At 48.0% G+C, this 21046-nt stretch overlaps 1 protein-coding gene across 2 annotated transcripts in view; it reads left to right on the forward strand.

The window, feature by feature from the left end:
* The window catches only part of LOC147905943 (ATPase GET3B-like), a 221915-nt gene that overhangs the window by 156958 nt on the left and 43911 nt on the right, over nt 1-21046 (forward strand). Inside the window, exon 2 of one of the 2 annotated variants that reach the window (XM_087375746.1) lies at nt 4477-4796. In XM_087375746.1, the coding sequence (XP_087231872.1) occupies nt 4559-4796 (238 nt within the window). In that variant the 5' untranslated portion in view covers nt 4477-4558. Of the gene's footprint in view, nt 1-4408; nt 4797-21046 lie in introns of those variants that run through there. The other variant, XM_087375739.1, reaches the window with a different exon arrangement.

Consider the following 21046-nt stretch of genomic DNA (forward strand, 5'->3'; position numbering starts at 1 on the left):
TGTTTATTGGTCAATCTTCGGGCTTGCACACAAGTGGTGGTACCGCAACATTGGCAGGTCTAACATAACAGTTACATTGGAGCTCTCTTGGTTAGGGGATGAGTTGGCTCTTTGTGGATTTTGGCACCCCTTGAGTCTCCACATAGTCAGAAGGGGTCAAGATGATGGAGAGGATCGGTCAAGAAGGAGCCCAAAGAATCTAAATGATAGATAAAGGTTTTGAACCCCTAGGTAGTTTGACTCAGTCTATAAAAGGAGGATCTGATTGATGATTTGGCTTTCCATCTACTCTCGATTCTCAATGACTCATCGCTCTTGTAATTTGTAAAAATCACTCTTGTCATTTGTACTCTCATTACTCTATAAACCCATTGTACTCATTACTCTTGTTATTTTATTACATAATCTTTATTGCAAGCTTCCTTAGGTTGATCAACCGTTTAATGAGCTTGAAGAATGAACATAAATTTGTATGGACTATGGAATGTCAAACTAGCATTAAGGATTAATTAGTCATGTGTAGGGTGGTTGGTCTCTAGCATTTGTAAAGACTTATTTGCATCATCTATGTTCACACACTTGCCATCCAAGAGTGGCATTTGCACCCACTAATAGCCAACTATAGTAGCATGGGATCAATCCACCTTTTCTAGGGATGCCATATAGGCACATACATCTACAAGGCAAATAAAGGTAGTATCATTTATCTCGAGACCAAGACCTGCATTTGAACAAACAATTGCAAGGAGTCCTTGCCATGCCAATTCAAGGAAAAGGCAACAATCATAACATTCAAAAGACCACATTATGTAGTTGTATAAATAGGCACATGATTTGGTTTATGTCCACAGAGGATGCTGACTATCCACCCTATTACTACAATTCAAGCAACATGACCTGCCTCTTTGTCTCCACTAAAGACATAAGGTAATATTTAATTATTATATGGTTACTTTTCGTATTGGCCCCCCCAAAAAAGGATAGAGACCCAATCATTGCCATTACAATGCCATATGAACATAATAAAAATGATGTGGTTGGCATTTGTGTTTGGATATCATCCAAATCACGTCATAACCCACAAAAATTATGGATATGTGTGATTTCCCTTTTAGTCCTTATAATCTTAGAATACATATAGTTTATGCATAGTGGTGCACCATTTTATGTGCCACTATTAAGTGGTTGTCTATGATAACCTTCAAACTTGTGATACTATTAACCCAATAATAGCCTCCTTTGAGCCATTGCAATCCCTTAGGAGCATTCATCATAGAAATGCCTAATATACCTCGGGTTTGCATATGGGGCATACCATTTCATGATCTCCTACAAAATTTATGGATATTTAGTGAATATATGTTCACAATTGTACCATGCTCTTTGCCTACTGGGGAATGCACTATACCCAACAAGTGTGTGTCTTGACTTAAAAGCCGTCACACTTTTGGAGCATGGTTTACCAAGTAATGTAGCCCCTCTACTAAAAATCTAGAATATGTCCCCTAGGTGTGTTGTTTTCATTCATAGCCATCGAAATTTTGGAACATGTATACATAAGTTAGAGTGTATGTACTCAATCTAGTATCCAATACCACAAAATGAGCAAAACATGTGTTTTTGTGTGCCCGCATGTGCATGTGCATGTGCATGTGTGTGCGTGCGTGTGCGTGCGTGTGCGTGCATGTGCATGTGGGGGGGTGTGTGTGTGTGCGCGCACGCGCTTGTGCATGCGCGTGCGCTTGTGTGTGCATGTGCGTGTGCGTGTGCGTGTGTGTGTGCATGTGCATGTGTGCGTCTGTGTGTGTGAAGAAGTATGTATGGTGATCAATGCACAAAAGGATAGAAGAGTTGTGTCTCTTTAATAAAATAAAGGCATGAAACTTAGAGGTCCTTATCATGGATCCTTTATTATCCTTCAAATAAAATGTGGAAAGTCATGAATCCATATTTCTAAAGCTTGGGTTAACATGCAAAAGGTTAGGCCAAATAAAGTAAAGGTTTAGTAATCAAAAAGTTAAGTCCCATTACTAGTAAAGGTTTGATAATCAAATAAGTAATGAAGCCTTTTATAAATATTTTTCTAAAAAAATCATGAGCGTGCAAGAACATAAAACGTGACTCTCTATTCTTTCAACTTTACCAAGTAATATAAAGCTCATAAGAGCAAGGAGAACACAAGTTTATTTCATCTAAATAATTGTCATAACATAATTAATCAAAATTTATTACGCCACAAACCCAATCCTGGGAAAATTGTAATATACTTTTTAAAAAAGAAAAGGTTTTCATTAAAGAAAACCCCCAAAAAAACATATTTGGTTCATGTCAATTATTGAACCATGTAACCAACAAATATTTGGTAGAAATGCTTTTTTAAACATTAAAGAAATCTCTCTCTGTGTGTGTGTGTGTCTCTCTCTCTCTCTGTGGCCTTTTCTAGTACTTGGACCACTTTCTTGGCTAATTGACTATCATGATTAGGTTTGTATTGGTCTCCTTGGTCGAGATGCCACAACATAGAGACACCGTGGTGAAACACATCAGCATGCAGGAGGTCAATAGTCACATAAGACAAAGCTAGACGAGACACAGGAAACAAAGCTAGATTGGATAGGAGACAAAGCTAGACCAGATAGGAGGCAATACAAAATTGTACAGAGATAGATCAGACGGTGACATGAGATAAAGCTAGACCAAACACATTGGCATGTTAGACTTCTACACATTCAAGGCGGCACCAGGACACAAAGGAGTGGAAGGAGGAGTAGCTAATTGATATGAGGGTAGATGGATTAGCGGGAGACGTAACAAGGAGTTGTGGTAGCAGAGCCACAAAGACCATGCACAGAGAAGAGATTGACCAAAGCATGCATGATGGAGGCCCAACTTATCCTAGATCTACTCAAAGGGGACCGTCAGAGTCGAGATGCCACTCTTGACATGGTCCATTAGATGAGCATCAGATATAGAGATCAAGGAGGCCACACCCCCCGTGCCATAGCAAGAGATGACCTGATAAAGACAAGGACAAGATATCTTCATATCCCATCAGAGGACTACCATGGCACCAGGATCGTAGTTGAATATATCTCCACTTTCTCACAAAATTTTTGAGCTTTAAGTTCTAGTACTTGAGTTTCAAAGTATAGCACTACTTAGCTTGTATGGGATACTATTTTGATTTTACCTTGTCCCATTGGCCCATGAGGCAAGCCTAGGTCTCTTTTGAAGATGTTAATCTCTCTCTCTCTCTCTCTCTCTCTCTCTCTCTCTCTCTTTGAGAGTCTTGGAGAGGCTAGTTGGACTGAACTAGTAAATCGCAATAGTGGATAGTATAGTTGAGAGGATTGTCCTCATATCATCGTGTCATGTAAAGCACCACCACAATTGCTCAGAGGTAAGAAGATATCTTGGAGCAAATAGCTATAATGCTATAAAAAGTGAGATTCAACTCTTGAAGGCACCCGAGTGTGGGATGGGCAACATGTCTCTTTTTATACTCTATTTGCTATTACTTGCTCCTTTGAAAACCTTGTATTGAATCTCGTGAAATTAGCAATTCGATGTGAATGAGATGTGAGCTTGTAAATTTATTAACAATAAATAACAAGAATTACAAAAACCATTAGTGCTTTAATGAACATAATTAGTTTAAATCATATTTTGCAAGCAGATATGACTATCGTTTAAATTTTGTTTTGGTTCTTCTTTGGAAATCTTACATCAAATTTCAAGGAAATTTGATATTTGAGGTTGCACGAGATATGTGCTTGTCTTCCCAATAGTTCACCTTCTCTTTCCAATATTCCACATTCTCATCCTCATTTGAATTTTGTTTTGGTTCTTCTTTGAGAATCTTACATCAGATTTCAAGAGAATTTGATATTTGAGGCTGCATGAGATATGTACTTATCTGCCCAATAGTTCGCCTTCTCTTTCCAATATTCCACATTCTCATTCTCTCCTTGTGCTCCACCGTGGCTGCTCTCGGTCCGATCTTGATACTTTTCACTCTCTTCCTGAGTGGAATCCTTCCTGTCTTTAAAGCTCTCTTGTAGCTCCTGCATCACCGCCGTAATGGGTGCATTGTCCCTTCTCAGTTGAGCTATAATATCATCTTTCCCAATATTCAATGCGTTCTATATCTTGCAGAACTTTTGGTAAAGAGCTTCCTTTTCCGCTCTCCAAGCATCAAGTTGTTCTGCTAGATTGGCCTCTGCTTGGTTATCATCCGTTCTACTGTCTTCAAGCTGTCGCTGCAGGTACTTGACCTGCCTCTCTGCATCTTCTTGTCTCTGGCTTTCCTTCGGAGCTACTCTATGACTCTACTAGTCCACGGGTAGTAAGTGGGTTGGGGTTGTGGGTTCACCACCTTGTTGATATTGAAATGAGGAGTAGATGTTGGGAGTTACATTGCTTGTAGAAGTGGAATAGCTAGGGGGCACCTACGTTGCCAACCATTCTCATTTTAAGCTAGATTACTCTGCAAAATTCAGCTCCTCGTCTTCTTCCACCGTGCAAACTTCAGCTCATCGTCTTCAAAAACCTGCAGCCCATGGCTTCCCATGGCCTTCTTTACCTTCGGCCCTTCGGTTTCACAGTTCCCAGTTTCAATGGGTGCTCTGCCTCAGAGATTGGAGTACTTGGAATTGGCATTCGCCGCAACTTCTCTGACCTATTACGGTCTCCTTGTCGCGCTGGGAGCCTCAGTTGTTCTTTCGTACTTGGACTACAGCACGGTCCGGAACCTATTACGGGGGCACGAAACTGCGTTCCTCGTCGGTTTCTATCAAGTAAGTTTCCTAAGAGCGCCAATTTAATCGTCTGAGAGCGAAAATAAATCACACGGGACTTATGACCGAACGCCATCAACGATCGAAATAAGGTTTTTTAAGGAAAACAGTGTTTGAAGTCAATACCAATGCGACGAGTGCAATAAAGATATCTGTGTGCAATTGGACAAGTAAAAGCCTCAATTGTTCCATAATGTTTATTTAGAAAGGAAAGTCCAGCAGTGATCGTGGGACGATCGTGACATGAGCAGCAAAAGTCACGCAGGCTAGAAAGAGCGCCTCGTGAAGGGAAGAAAAATCATGAGGGGGATCGCGTCAACTTCGCAGGGTTGGCCCAAGAAGGCCAGGAGGTTTCTATATCATTCAATGTTGTTAATAACGGGATTACGTAAGCTCAGAAATCAAAGGACAGACGTTTACCACTAGGTTGAAGTTCTCGACCCTTGCGATGTCCCTCTTTCTCCTTACTGGTGCTTAGATTGTCAAAGGCTCTTGCCAGGTGTCTAACTCATTATCTGAAAGAGGAACTAGTGAGGTTGTTGTGAGAGTGAAAGGAAGAGAATGTCAAGTAGGTATGAGCTAGAGCAATGAAAGGAGTTACGTGATGGGGAAACACTTACCTTAAACAAAAGTAAAATGAGGGGAGGAATGAGACCGGTGATAGCCATCAAAAGGCATGTGAAGATGGGGTGGTGGAAGAAAGGAGGAAAGGCCCAAGGTGCTGTAACAAACGTATGCATTCCATGTTAGAAATGACCCAACAGAGGGTACACACAGCGGAAGACTTATAGTAATGCCGAGGAGCTCACACAGTGTGGTGTGGGTGCGGAATCACAAACTTCTTTACTTATGTGCATTCAATAGATGTGCAGACTCATCAATAGACAATGAACCGGCCAGATAGAGAAACCACCAAAATATATATATTTCCGTCCAGAACTATGGACACGATACAAGAGAGATAGATCCAGAGTCCCCCCAATGGTGTGGTCCTCTGATCTTACCGCAAGGTCCTTCTCCTATCTGCTGGCTATCTCTAGACTCGAGTCTGCCTTCTGACCAACTGCTGCGAGCTGGTCCCGCACAACTTTCACCTTTATCAGATGATCATGCACACTATCACCCTCATTCATATCAAGATTATAAAGCTGATGCTAAAGAGTAATGATACGGGCTGTATTATCGGTTTCATACAGCTCCTTCAGTATGGCCCACGCCTCTGAAGACGTCTCTGCCAACTGGATATGAGGAATCACAGCATCTGCTGTCGTGCCAATAAGCATTGCTAAGGCTTGAGCATCCCTCTCCTCCCATGCACTGAGTTCATCCGCATCTGCTTCAACTAGAACTTCACCTCTTTTGTCCACAATGTCCTCCGGCTTCTCCTCGGTCCCAATCACTATCTTCCACAGCTTCCATGCCAACAGATGGCTTCGGATCTTGACTTTCCATCTAGTGTGTTCTTCTCCACCTTACTGCCTGTGAATCAGCCTAGGTGGGCAGCCCTTGCCAAGCTTTGTCTGCAGCACACAGGTCCCTGTTCCATTGCTCCAACCTGCTTGTGAATGACTGCTCCAGAAGGTATGATGATCACAACACCTTGCTGCCCTAGAAGACAGCCAAGGTCCAGCCTCTAGGAACTCAGTCTGCAGCTCACCTTCAACTCTCCTTCACCCCCAGTGTGAGGCCCAAGGGAGTGGCTCCTGGCTGCTCGTGTCTGCTCCTGAACTGCTGGATAGTTGGATGAATAATGGGGCATGAAGCCCCTCCTTTTATAGGCCTAGGTGGCCTGTCAAAAACCCGACCAGTCTGTCCCAATCTGGGCCGACTGGACAGACCAGGTTGGCTGGCCCAACCGACCTGGTTGGCTCAGCCCAACCAGCCCCTATATAAGGGCCCTAGCCAGGCCCTTTTGGGCTGCTGCTAGGCTCCCCTTTGCTGCTGCTGGAGACCCTGCTGCAGGCTGTATACCTGCCCATAGACCCTGCCATCTTTCTTCATGCAGGCGCCTTCCTGCTGCAGCATCCTTGCCTCCTGCCAGGCCTTCACCCTCCTGCCAGGCCTTCACCAGCCCCGTACAGCCACGTATGCATACCGTACCCTTCCGTACTGCTGCGCCGTCTGTCCTTGCTGGAAATCCCTGCGCAATCAGGCTGCTGCAGGTCCCTGATGTCCACGTGTCTGCCCTGTACATCAGGAGCTCCACGACTTGCGAGGTACCCTTCTTGCTTTGTGTGAGGAGCTGCCCATGTGGCAGTCCCCCTCCCTTTCTCTTCTCTGGGCATCTTCTGCCCTAGGTCTCCCCCCCCCACGCTCTCCTCATTTGGGGGCTTACAGATGGGGAGGTGACCATTCCAACATTCGATAGATATCCATTTCTATTTTCCCTCATTTACTTTGTTTACTGATCATTAGTGTGAGTTCTTGTTACAGGATTTCACTCATAGGCTGGTCCTCTCCATCATGATGCAAATCCTGTGGATAGTCATAATCAGCTCTACTCACTTCACTTGGCACGGTTTTAGCCATGTTCAGTCACACCATCTTTCTTATGGCGTTGGAACCTTTCATGAGCGTAGCCACAGCCAACACCCCTTTTTAATGACACACCGTGGTTTGACACCCATTTTGTCCAGAAGCTCTCAAGAATAAGTCGAGGATGTCTTCTTCATGTGGACCTAATCCTGCACGTCCAATATCTCCAAGAGCTTCTCTGCATCGTTCACGAAACGACAGGTCCATTCGAGAACATTGGTACAATTCTTAGTTGGAGTCTTTTAAATTTCAAGGCACCAATAGAACCACCCAATTATCCTCGCAAAAGATAGGAACTGACCAAACCCCATAAGGTACCATGGATCTTGGATCCTTGTGATTGGTTTGTTAGAAATCAACCAATAGAGGGTACAGCGGAAGACATATGTTGGATCCTTGTGATTGGTCTGTTAGAAATTGCACAGCGGAAGACTGATAGAATAGCCCAGGAGCTTACACAGTGCGTGTGAGATGTGGAATCACAAACTTCTTAACTTTATGTGCTTCAACTAGATGTGCAGACTAGTAAATAGACAACAATCCAGCCAGATATAGAAACCACCAAAACAATGTATTTCCGTCCAAAGCTATGGACACAATACAAAAGATCGAGCCAGAGTCCCACCAGGATGTGGTCCTCTGATCTTACCACAAGTTACTTCTGCTATCTGCCGGATATCTCTAGATCACTGAGCCCGCGTGCTCGACCTTGAGCGTATGTAGACTCTCCTTCCAAAGACCTTAGCACCTTGCTGCCCTAGAAGACAGCCTAGGTTCTAGCCCTAGATGAGCTCAGTCTGCAGCACCAGTGGGACTCCTCTACCTCCTAGATGTAGGTCTGAGAGTAAGTCTTGCTGCTCCTGCTGCTCCCGAAAACTGCTGGCTGCTGGATGTTGAAATGCCCTGCCAAAGGGCTCCTTTTATAGGTCCCAAAGGGGCTCAAAACTGACCGACTTGAAGGGGCCTCCTGGCCGACTTTGTCTGTCCCCCAACTGACCCCATCAGCTCCCCTATATGGGGCTGTGGGCTGCCCATTCTTGGGCTGTGGGCTGGCCGGCTTGTTTGGCCAGCCGACCAGCCTTCTTGGCCCTATATAAGGGCAGGGTGCTGCCCACTTGCAGCCCCTCCCTTTGCTGCAACACCTGGCCCATTGGATGTCCCTGGTCTGCACCATTCTAGGCCTGGTTGGCCAGCCCAAACCTGCCTATCTATGGCCGACCCTGCTGCAGATATTCCGCCATATATTGTCATTTCTAGAGATCACTCCGCCTTCTAGTGCTGCTCCAGATCTGCCTCTTCCAGGCCAGATCCATGCTGTGTATGCATTGCCATCTTCCTGTTCATAGGCTCCATTTGTTGCAGCCACCATGGCTCCTCCACAAGTTTCTGGGAGGTGCTGCCCATGTGGCAGCCCCCCCTCTCTCTCTCTTCTCTGGGCATATCCTGCCCTGGGTCTCCCTCCCCCATGCTCTTATAGATGGGGAGGTGACCTTTCCAACACCCCCTTCGACCGACACTTCTCAGTCCAATGCCAACCCGTCGATGACATTGCCCCAGCAGCTCTCTGGAGCAATTCGGTGTCGATTCCGGTTCCTGGCTTTTCAACCAGTGGCTCTTGCTCCTCCAGGTCCGGTCCTGCACAAGCAAACCATCCTGGTACACAGGTCCATCCAAGGTAGCACCAGATGGCACCATCACCTTCAGTCATTTCCTGCCTTTGAACTTGAGCAATCCAGACGCCATCATCTTCCAGTTGTCCCCCTTATAATGAGTGACTGGAGTCTTCTAGGCACCGTGCTCTCAGGGTCTGTTTTAACCCGTCCTTCCTCTGGCAAGGTCCACAATAAATGAACCATGAAATCCCAAGAGTATCTGCAGATAACTTGGACCATGAACTCTCACTGAGCTCTCAAGCAAGTACTCTTATGGCTTCAGTACACTTTGTCCATAATCACCTTCTAGCAATCTGCGTTCGAGATTTGAGGAAGCACCCACACTTCCCCTTCTGCCTTCGAAGAAGGCACATTCCTTCCAATCTCGCATTACTCGAGACATATGAAGAGCATATTCTCTCCACATCATGCTATAAAGGCATAAATTAATGACATTATGTACATACCAGAACGTCATATTACATGTGTGCTTGCTTTGAAAGCAAACCATGCACCTCAAGGAGGCACATACCAATAGCTTGTGTAATCCTATATTGCCCCCTTCTGAATTATAGCATCCATCTGAACCTGAAACCCTAGGGCTCTCCATGGAATCTACCCTTGTGTAAGTATCAGCAGCCACGCACCTGGAAGAGTCCAAGCACTCCATGCTGTCCTTCACCTCCACAAAGGTCTCTGACTCCTTGTCGGCCCACATCTCAATCACTGTTGTAGTGAAGGGGAAAGGGACAGATTTGGAGATGGGGATAGAATAGCAGAAGGAAGGGAGGAGAAGAGAGGGGAAGGGGAAAGAGAGAGGAAGAGAGAGAAGAATGAGGGTAGAGAGATAGAGAGAGGGAGGAGAGAGAGTGTGAGTGTAGGCCTGCAGGAAGCAGGAAGGAGGAGGGAGAGTAGATAGACAGTCCAGCAAAGGCATAGTGGAAGATTCATCAATTACAACATCCCGGCTGACAAAACACTTGCTCGTGCGGGGATGATATGGCTTATAGCCCCTGCTCTCGGAACTATACCCAAGAAAAATCCACTTAACAGCTTTATCATCCAACTTAGTGCGCTTTTGTGAAGGCACATGAGCATAGGCTAAGCATCCAAAAGTCCTCATGTGGGAAATGCGAGGCTTACGACACATCCAAGCCTCATAAGGTGTGATAGTCTGCAATGCTATAGGAGTGACAGGCTCTGAAAGCAAGCAAATGAGGGCTGGAAATGAAAAATACAGCAAAGGAAGTGCTCCCACGAGGAGGAGAGCACGTAGAAATGGAGAGAAAGAGATCCAATGGAGGGGAACTCGCAGCCCAAGGCAAAGGGATGCCAAATGAGGAGGGAAGGGCTATAAGAGAAGTCTCCGGATCAATTCAGCACACTCCAAATGGCTCCAAACGCCGGCACGCATGCTAAGGCAGCTCCGAAATGCTGAGAAACCTTCAATCTAAATGGCACACATCCTGAGGCGGATTAGATGTCACATCCAAAAAGGTACATAGTAGGACGTGGATGGAGACTTATATAGTACCTCCACATTTTCCACCTAAAGGCCCTCTAACTTGGCCTCTTTTTCCCCTTCATTACAGCCATCCCTTCCCATAGAATCTTGCCCTCAAAATTTCATATGCGGGCTGTTAAATAGGTGCAGCAAACAGCAAATAATAATCAGCCCGGTAGGAGATAGGGCTTGTCCTGGACAATGCTCTCTGGCTGCCATGAGTTCTCATCCTTAGGGAGTCCCTGCCACTTGATAAGATACTCGGTGTAGACTTTGTTTTGGAGTATGTGATCCCTGAAACTCATGATGCGCTTTGGAACATTGAGTATGTGGCCCTCCTCATCTATAGGTGGTAGCTCAGGAAGGACTTGGACATGCTGTCTGACATGTTATGAATCCTGAAGGTCCTGGGTAGCTCCAACTCATACGCCACCTCACCAACTTTGCAGATGATCCTGTAGGGACCGTAATACCTGTGAGCAAGCTTCGTATTGGTGATACCATTCAGCAAGGCATAACGGTTCTTATGGAGGTGCAAGTGCACATAATCCCCTTCTTCGAAAGACAGATACCTCCTGTTTTCATTCGCATACTTCTTTTGCTTGGCTTGGGCATCCTGCATATTCTTTTTAGCCAATTGCAGAAGGGCATCCATACTCTCCAAGTCATTTCTTGCTTGCTGTTTTTTCACAGCCATGTCTGCAACTAAAGATGGCATACCCACTGTGCATCCATACATAGCCTTGAATGGGCTCATGCCAATAAAGATGTGCTTGGTACTGTTGTAACAAAATTCAGCAAGTGCCAACCACTTATCCCAAGACTTCAGTGTGTCATGACAGAAATGCCTCAAATACTCTTCCAGCCATTTGTTCACCCTTTCTGACTGTCCATTCGTCTCAGGGTGGTAAGCAGTGCTAGGTGTAAGAGAAGTACCCACTGCTGTAAATAATTCCTGCCAAAAGTGACAGGGTGGTAAGCAGTGCTAGGTGTAAGAGAAGTACCCACTGCTGTAAATAATTCCTGCCAAAAGTGACCCATAAAATTTGCATCTCTGTCGCTGACAATCTCCCAAGGGAAACCATGATGCTTAAAAACATGCTCGATGAACTGCCAAGCAACCTGTGATGCTGAATAACGGGTCTTAGTGGGTATGAAATGGGCTTGCTTTGTCATTCTGTCAACCACCACAAAAATGCTATCCCATCCCCGCTCTGTGGAAGGCAACCCTGTGATGAAATCCATAGCAATATGAGTCCATTTGCTTTCTGGAATAGGTAATGGCTGCAAGAGACCCACGGGTAATCGGCTGTCCACTTTATTTTGTTGGCAGGGCAAACATTCACTGACAAATTTAACTACATCCCGCCACAAGCCATCCTAGATAAAGCTCTGTTTGACCTTTTTATATGTCTTAGTAATACCTGCATGTCCTGCCATAGGAGATGAGTGCATTTCCTGTAAGACCAGCAGTCGGTGCTTTGAATTTGGCACTAAATAAATTCTGTCCTTGCACCACAACAGCCCATTATGCAGCTTAAATTCAGCATGCCCCTCGCTCGATGGCCTCTGTAACTCCGCATATATGGAAGCTGCCTTAGAATCCTGCATGTATTCTTCCTGAATACCATGAATCCACTCCTGGTAGATGGTAGAAATGGCAGACAAATTGCAAGCCCACATACGGGATAAGGCATGTGCAACCACGTTTTCTTTCCCTTTTTTGTACTCGATGTCGAAATCATAAGACTAAACCTTAGCCAGCCACCTCTTCTGCTTCATTGACAAGTTGGGCTGCGTAAGGAAATACTTGAGTGTCCTATGATCTGTCTTCACCTTGATTTGGCTACTGTACAGGTAGTGGTGCCATTTTTCGAAAGCATGGAGGATAGCCAACATTTCCTGATCATACACATGATAATCTAGTTCCTTGGCATCCAATTTCCTACTTTCAAAAGCAATTACCCCGTGTTCCTGTCTCAGCACAGCCCCTAATCCTTTGCCACTGGCATCTGCCTCCACAATGAAAGTACGTGAAAAATCAGGGCATACCAACACAGGAGCATGAGTGAGGGCGAATTTCAGGTCTTCAAAGCTGCGCTGTGCATCTATAGAGTGCATCTGTAGACCACATAAAAGCATCCTTCTTCAAAAGGTCTGTCAGAGGGGCTGCCCTCTTGGAAAACTTGCGAATAAAGCGCCTGTAGAAGGAAGCAAGACCTAGAAATCCCCTCAACTGAGTAGGGTTGCGTGGCTGCGGCCAATCCTCAATGCATTTCACCTTTGCAGGATCCACTCGAATGCCATCCTTGCTCACAATGTGACCAAGATACTCAAACTCTTGTGCCATAATAGTGCATTTGCTGGCTTTAGTATAAAGCTGATGCAACCTCAAAATTTCCAGCACTTGCTTGACATGTCTGATGTGCTCTAGCTTATCCTTGCTGTAAATGAGGATGTCATCAAAAAATACCAGCACATATTTGAAAAGGAGAGGCTGCAAAATCTTGTTCATGAGTGCCTAGAAGGTAGCTGGTGCATTGGTCAATCCAAAAGGCATCACCTTGAACTCATACAGTCCCCTCTTTGTGCGAAAGGCTGTCTTGTGCTCATCCCCAGCTTTCATTCTAATTTGATGATAGCCACACCTCAAATCAATCTTAGTGAAAAACTGAGCTCTGTTGAGTTCATCCAACAGGTCATCTATCCTGGGGATTGGAAACCTGTTCTTGATGGTGACCTTATTCAAGTCTCTTTAGTCAATGCACATACGGTAAGAAACCAGGAGCACAGGAGATGCAAAAGGAGAAGTGCTATGAGTGATGAAACTCTTCTGAAGTAAGTCCCTCACGTGAGTTGCCACTTCCTCCCGTTCTACCTTAGAGAGTCGGTATGGGGCCTTATTGATTGGTTCCAGGACTATGGCATGATCTACATCTTTCTCGGAGGCAACGGTGATGGCAAATCAGCAAACACATCTGCAAACTCTGAGAGCAATCTCTGAATATCACAATCATCAACACGAGGAGTGCTACCCTCCTTAGTTACTGACACATTTAATGCATATATGGCGCTGCCCCTCTTGAGCTCTCTAGCGAACTGCCTTGCTGAAATGACCTGCAATTTAGGAGCTGCAATGCCATGCAATGTAACTGATCCATCCCTGTGGACAAAGCTGAGTGTTAAGGCATTGAAATCCATGCTGATTTTGCCCAGTGATTGCAACCAATCACAGCCCAGGACAACATCTATTGGGCCCATGTCAAGTGCCAAGAGATCACCTGCAAATGTATAGTCATCAGAGAACTTAATCCTTGCATCTTGGCAACAAGATCTACTGATCATATGCTGTCCATTAGCCACTTCTACTCTCAGCCCATGGTCTATCTCAGTAGCAATCAGTCCCTATAGAATCCCGTAGGATAGAATAGATGCATCTTGCAAGAGGTGTGAGAGCACAATAAAAGCAATATGTTGTTCTCTATTATGGATTGTGAGAGAGAGGACTCTCTCTTATAGAAAGGGGGAGAAGGTAATACCTTCCCTACATAAGTGGCAATCAGCCCCTACATCAGTGGGAATCAATCCCTACATCAGTGGGATTGCCTTTGTCTTACATCATCACTTAGGTCACACACTAGACACATCATAGCACTTGATGTGCCTTTACAACACACACAAACATACATGTGACTCCCCTAGATGCACACATGCACCATAGAGCAAGCCCTTGATCATACTTATCCCAACATACTCCCTCTCAAGGGGTTGCCTTTTGCAGTGTCAAGGATATATCTAGTCTCATAGTTTCTCATGCCATCTCATGGTGGTCAAGGAAAAATCTATGGCTAGGATCTCATGCTAGCAAGGGTTCCCAAGGGTATGAGGTTCACAGAAATGGGATAGACAAAACACATATCACATGGTCTACATCATATGGTGACCAGAGGTGATTTACATAACATATTCTTTTTGGAGTACTACTCCAGGCAGAGAACCTCTAAATTTGACCAAGTGATGATAAACAAAAAAGTGCTTAAAAAGCATAGTCTTCATTTTCTTCATTTGCTGATGGAGTTCTTCCTTCAGCCAGATTTGCTTTGTTGTTGAAGTAGTCCTTCTTCATAAGAAATGCTTGATTCTCTTTGTTGTTCTTCATGGAATATCACATTCCCTTTTCCAATTGTAGGCAAAGGAACAAGATATATTTGAAGCACTTCCCTTCATCAATGTGGTGAAAGTATGAGCCACTTAATCCCAAAGCTATGATAGCAAGAGCCTTCTTGTCTTTGATCAACCAATTAGCTTTTTCTTTTGTAGACTTCTTTCCATTCACAACATTCCATATCTTCTTTTTCATAAGCATAAACTCAGCTTTTGTTTGCCAAGTATGGAAACTAGTTCCATCAAACTTATCAGAAAAGGTCTTAGCTTCCATGGCAAGGTCTTACCCGAGGGCAGTGTCTAGTGCCTTACAAGTGAAAATATGAGCAATAAAAAATATTCCTTCAAAGTACAAGCATTTAGTGTAGCAAAGGCTTGCAACCAAATTCCATACTACAAAACATAATGGAAATGATGCTTTCACTTGCATGCTTCATAGAGGTGGCTAAATGAAAGTATTCCAAGCAAATCCAGGTATAGCAACTTAAAGGAAAGCTGTAGCCACAATTGTACTGATGCTATTCAACACTTTAAAACATGAGAAATGCTAAAGTAGCATCTAACGTAGCATCAAACTCACAACATTGTCAAAACTGTCCAAAACAGAGACTAGAACTTGGAGGGTGCAATTCTCACAGCTCATAGCTCTATTCAAGGGGATTTTTATGCAGGAAGAAGGGCCTTATACTAGAGAAGGGCTACCAGCAAGGAGGGGCGAAATGTTGCGCCAGGTCGCCCTGTAGATACTTGAGAAAACCGACTGGTTTTTCGGCATTTTCTCCTCCATCTCTTGTCCAAACGAGCTCAGATTTCAACAGCAGCTTGCCCTCAGTGTCGTCCAGCACGGGCTCAGAGGAATTTGCAGATAGGTAAGTATAGAGGCAGCATTGCGCGAAAGTTCGTCAAGGAGTGTGAGTGTTGGCGTTGCGCGTACAGTTGAAATTTCTCTGAATGCTTGCAGCTGGAAGTTCGCCCATACGTGAGGAGTTTGCAGCTCAAAAGGGTTTGGGCAATGGTCGCTTGAATGCAGAGAACAAAGCTCTCAAAGATTTGGGGAAGGAGGAAAATGGAGAAGATGAAGAAGTTTTGAGAAACTAGTAGTTTTATGCTAGAGATAGCATCTAATGCTAGACTAGGCTAGATCTAGAACCTAAAGCTCTGATACCAAGTGTAGAATCCCGTAGGATTTTTTTTTTCCGAAAAAACAGTTCTAATTATATTACTTCGAGAACAAGATACAAGAGGTCAGCTTATAGCTGACGGGCTGCGTACACAAACCGGACGCAGCCCAAAAGGTAGCATAATAAATCATACTCTCACGGAGGAATATGCTGAGTGTGAATGAACAGCCATCGGGGTGGTGAGTAGTGCCACCGAAGGCCCTGCGTAGTCTGCTCGAAGAAGAGGCTCTGTGAATCCCAAGCCTGGAGGAAGCGTCTCCGCTTCTCCTGACCAGCCCGGGAGTCTCCCTGAATCTGGTCCCACTGGCCTCTGAGGGTATGAATAATCTCACTCCAAATCTCCGCCATGATCTGGGCAGTCGATAAGGAGGTGCCACCGAGGATCTGCGCGCAGCGCGAGGTCCAGATGTGCCATCCTGTAATGCTGCTGATAATCTCCCAGACTGGCTGCCTCTCCCGAACTCCTATATCAGCCTCTGCTAGGTGCTGTGGGATACCCTCGAGCGGCCCCCACGTCCCCTGTGTGATAAGGAAAGTGGGGTCCTGCTGGCATGCCTCGAACAAGTGATGAAGACCAGGTGCGGTGCTGCACCAACAGAACGCGCCCCAAGTGATCACTCCTAGCTCTGGTGCTGCACGAGTAAGAAGCCCGAAAGTCCACCTCCACACTTCCTGGGCGCGCATGCAGCTCCACAGGCAGTGTTTTGGTGACTCCTCATCCGCATGGCAAATCTGACAGCAACCGTCCTGGCCTATCTGCCTCAACCAGCTCCCCACTGGAAGACCTTTGTGGGTAAGAAGCCACAGGAAGTACGAGATCTTCCGCGGCCGCCAGCTCTCCCACAAGGCCTTCCAGAAAGCCTGCAAAAAGAACCTGGAGATACCCTGTGCGTACCAGCTAGGACGCTGGGTGGGGGGGCGGCTCTGCATCCTCCCGAGAATTCGCCTGCCCAGAGTCGTGCTGTAAGCGAAGAAGGAAGTCTGCCCCTGTCCTGTCACAATCTCTGGCCACCACCACTCTCCTGGGTCCCACTCAAGCTCTGACAAGGCCCGCCCCTCCCAGAGCCAAAGACGCCAAAGCTGCAACTGGTCCTGCTCGATACTAGGGTCGGTATGCCAGACCTTCCCCAGAAGGCCTACGACCCTAACCCTCTGCCACGGTAGTAGGGGGTCAATGAGCGCATCCTCTCTCCTGAGTCGTCCGTCCCCTGAAACCGCGAAGAAGGCGATAGAGGAGTCATCCAAACGTCCTGCGACCACCAGTGGGATGCCACGGGGGGTGAACTGTCCCAGCCAGTGGGTGTCTCCAGGCATGAGGACCTGAGGCTCAGGTGGAGCCAACCAAGCGGCTGGGATCGCTCCGTCGATCTCCGTGCGTCTCGCCTGGACTCCGCGTGCACCTCCCGCTGCGTCTGCCAGATCGGCCATCTCCAGATGTCTGTACGTATCCCTCCAAACTCGAAGGGACCGGGCTGGCCCCCTCATCCAGCCGTCCCACCTGATATGTGATCTCTCCCCCAACTGAAGGCCCTCGGCGTCTCTGACCTGCCCATTCCAGACGAGCGGCTGGCGATCGATCTCCTCCTGACAGCTGGGCTGGGACTGAATGAGACTGAGACGGAGCCGCCTCCAAACCATGAGGAGGCTACGAACGAGTGGGGAGCGGGGCTGAGTGAGCGGGGCGGAAGTGAAGATCCACCTGAAGGACGGTAGCCACTCTCCACCTCGGCGCGGGACACAAGAGCCGACTCCCTGCTGGAGTAACATCTTCCACGTCTGCCCCCCTGGGGTCAAACCGCGGATGATAAGCTTGCCTAACAAGGCCTGACTCTGAAGCTCTGGATCAATGACCCCCAGACCCCCCTCCGCCTGCGGAAGAATGACTGTCTGCCAAGCAACCCTGGCTCTGGTATCTCTCTGCCCATCCTCCCCAGACCAAAGAAAGTTCCGAACCAACCTCCTGAGCTGTGCCACGCTGGATCTCGAGAAGCACCAACAGGAAGCCACATACCAAGCCGTGGCTAGAAGGACCTGGTTAACTACTAAAGCACGACCTGCAAGGGACAGCTTAGCAGTGCTCCAGAAAGCCAGCTTCCGTCGGATGGAATCTAGCACCGGGAGAAACTGCTGAGCTGGCGTAATGTCTAGGCCAACCTGGAAGCCAAGGTATCTAGCTGTCTGACCACGTGGAATCCATCTGAAGCCCAGGAATCGCCCCCACTGAGAACACGCCCCCGGGTCTGTGAGAAAACCAACTGATTTGTTCCAGTTGATTTTCGCACCAGCGGCCGAGCAGAAAACCTCCAGGGCCATCCGCACCCTCTCTAGCATCCTCTCATCGTCCTGGACATAAAGGGCTGTATCATCTGCGTACTCTGAGTCCAGAAGCTCCGTGTCCTCCCGGAGTGGAAGGCGAACACCCCTGAGCCCTGTGGACCTCGCCCGAAGGTAGTAAGTCATGGCCTCGGCGAAGAAGAGAAACAGATAAGGAGCCAGGGGACAACCCTGACGTACTGATCTCTCCAAGCTGAAACGCTCACCCATCCTGCCTCCAATGATGACTCTGCTAGACGCTGTCCTGTACAAAGCTGAGATACCCTGAATCCAGCCTGCCGGGAAACCTAGCCGCTCCAGAGTCCCCTCCAAAAAGGACCAATCCACGCGATCGTAGGCCTTCTCGAAGTCGAGAAGTAAAATGGCAAGGTGTGAACCGCTGTACTGAGCCCACTCCGCCGCCTCTGAAAAGGTGAAGACATTATCCAGGATACTGCGGTCCTGGACAAAGCCTGTCTGAGTGTCATGGACGAGGTCTGGGAGTAGAGGTCGAACTCTGGCACTGATCATCTTGGCGAGGATTTTGTAGGCAGTGGTAAGGAGAGTGATCGGACGCCACTGGCGGATCTCCTGTCTATCTCCTCCCTTCGGGATGAGGCAAATCAGTCCCGAGGAGAGGCTCTCTGGCATCTGACCGCTGCTGAAAATCCCCTGCAGAGCTGCAAGGAGGGGCTGATGGATCTGGTCCCAGAAGGAGGTGAAGAAAGCTCGGGATAGCCCATCCTCACCTGGGCATTTCTGCCCATCAATAGCCATCAAGGCCTCCAACATCTCATCCGCGGTGAACGGCGCCAACAAAGACGCCTGCATGCTGGGCTGGACCAGGGATGGAATGTGCCTCCACACCTCCTCACGGTCACGACTAGCACGAGGGGCAAGTGGCTCCTGCTGGAAGAGGGTCCTGTAGAAGTCAGTGGCCAACCCCATGACCTCCCCCGGGTCCGTAACAATGTGACCATCCGCTGTCCTGAGACTCCGTAGCTGATCACCTGCAGCTCTCTGGCCGTGTGTCCTGAAGAACTCCCTGCACATCCGGTCACCCTTCCGGGCCCAGAAGGAGAGAGAGGCGTGATAGGAGAACTCGGAGCGACGCTGGAGGGTCTCCTCCAAGAGGGCTCTGGCTCGAAGGGCCTGGATCCGAAGCTCCTCCGAGCCCGGGGAAGACTGCTGAAGTCGCTGAATGGAGGCGAGGTCCCTCCGAAGAGCTCTCTCTCTGCCCCACCAATCCTGTCGAACCTGTAGGGCTGCGAGCTGGCAGATCTGGCTGGACTCCTGCAGAGCCTGCGCGACCGAGTCTACCAGATCCATGCCCTCCCCCCAGTCTCTGTCCCAAAGACTGCAAATGCTGCTACGGACGTCCACCCTCGAGAAGATGGAATCGGGAATCCTGCATGATCGGGAGGGGAGAGTCTGGGCTGCCGAATCTAATGAGAGGAGCACAGGCGCATGGTCGGATAGTGTCGTCCCTGGAACAATGCCCGCCTGGCCACCTCTGCTGATGGCCCAATCACTGACATAAAACCTATCAAGCCGCTCCAGGAGTCTGCCTCCTTCCCTGCGGAAGCCCCAAGAGAAGTCCAGGCTCCCGTGCCAACGCCGGAAGGACGGGTCTCTCCAACTGTCCCTCCCTCCTGTCGCGAAGATGAAAGAGTCCCAAGCTGACTGCTCTGCCTGAGCCATACCTGTGAACTCCGGATCTCTACCCTGCTGGTCCTCCAAGGTCTCCAGGTTGTTGAAGTCTCCTCCAACAATCCAGGAATCCATGTCTGGAAGAATCCCTGTAAGTGTCCTCCAAAAGGTGGCTCTGCATCTGAGGTCTGTGGGAGCATAAATGTTGAGGATTCCTATCTTGGATCCCTCCAAATTCAGGCCTACCCAAAGGGCTCGGCCTGGGATCAACGTGCCGTGACCGAAAACTGACTGAGCTAACTGCTCGCACACGGAGGTACAGACCCCCCCGCTCCTCCCCTGTGCGCCGATCGAAGGCTCCCAATAAGTGTAGGAGCGTCCAGGGAGAACCTTCCCGCAGCTACGGGCATGAGCCGCAGAAAGCTTGTGCTCCTGGAGCAGCAGTACATCCAATCGACCAATCACTGCAGGCTGAAGTTCCTGACGCAAAATGAGCTTCCTGGGACCACGGGTACTCGAAGAGTGAAACCCGTTCACATTCCAGGAAACGAGGTGTAGGCTCATGGAGAGGGATGGGGGGCTGCGAACAGCTGTCTGCTCGCAGAAGAAGTCGAAGAAGAATCAGACAGATCGGAGTGGAGGCGCTGCCGCTTGTGAGAAGGTTTGGAGGGGGAGACGGGGTCGTCCTGCCCGTTCTTCAAAACCTTCAGCAAAGGCGAGAGGCCCCTAGTGCCATGAACAAATGCTTTCTCGAGCCAGCTCGAGATCTCTGAAGCAGTCATCCCGTAGAAGGTTCGGAGTTTCTGTTGGGACCAAGCTCTGACATCCTGGGGAAGAGGCCATGCCAGGGGGGGTCTGAGGATCACGATCAATCGGAAACGTTTGGCAGCGCAACGCCACCGCAAGCGCACATCGCCCTCGGACCACTGAGTCTCGAGGAGCTGCCCACCGGACGGGCCTATCCAGGAGCAAATCTGGGCGTGTGTCTGCTCTCTGAGAGCCTCCCACACCGAGTCGTCTGTCCAGGTCTCGGTGCCATCGCTGAGGAACGTGAAGGCGAAGCTAGGGCCATCCCTGGGAGCCAAGGCACCAATCCTCCCATCCGCCCCTTTGCGGAGCATGAAGATACTAATGTCGAGACAAGCCGGGAAGGTCCCAAGGTCGGCCACATCCAGGTAGTCCCAGGGGCCAGATCTGTAAAAGTCTCGAGGGAGCTCTCTCTCCTGGAGCTGAGACCCAGCTGAGTCTGCC

This window comes from Dipteris shenzhenensis, chromosome 1, assembly GCF_047967505.1.
Source record: "Dipteris shenzhenensis isolate YYH24624 ecotype China chromosome 1, Dip_SZ_1.0, whole genome shotgun sequence".
NCBI classification, from domain to species: Eukaryota; Viridiplantae; Streptophyta; class Polypodiopsida; order Gleicheniales; family Dipteridaceae; genus Dipteris; species Dipteris shenzhenensis.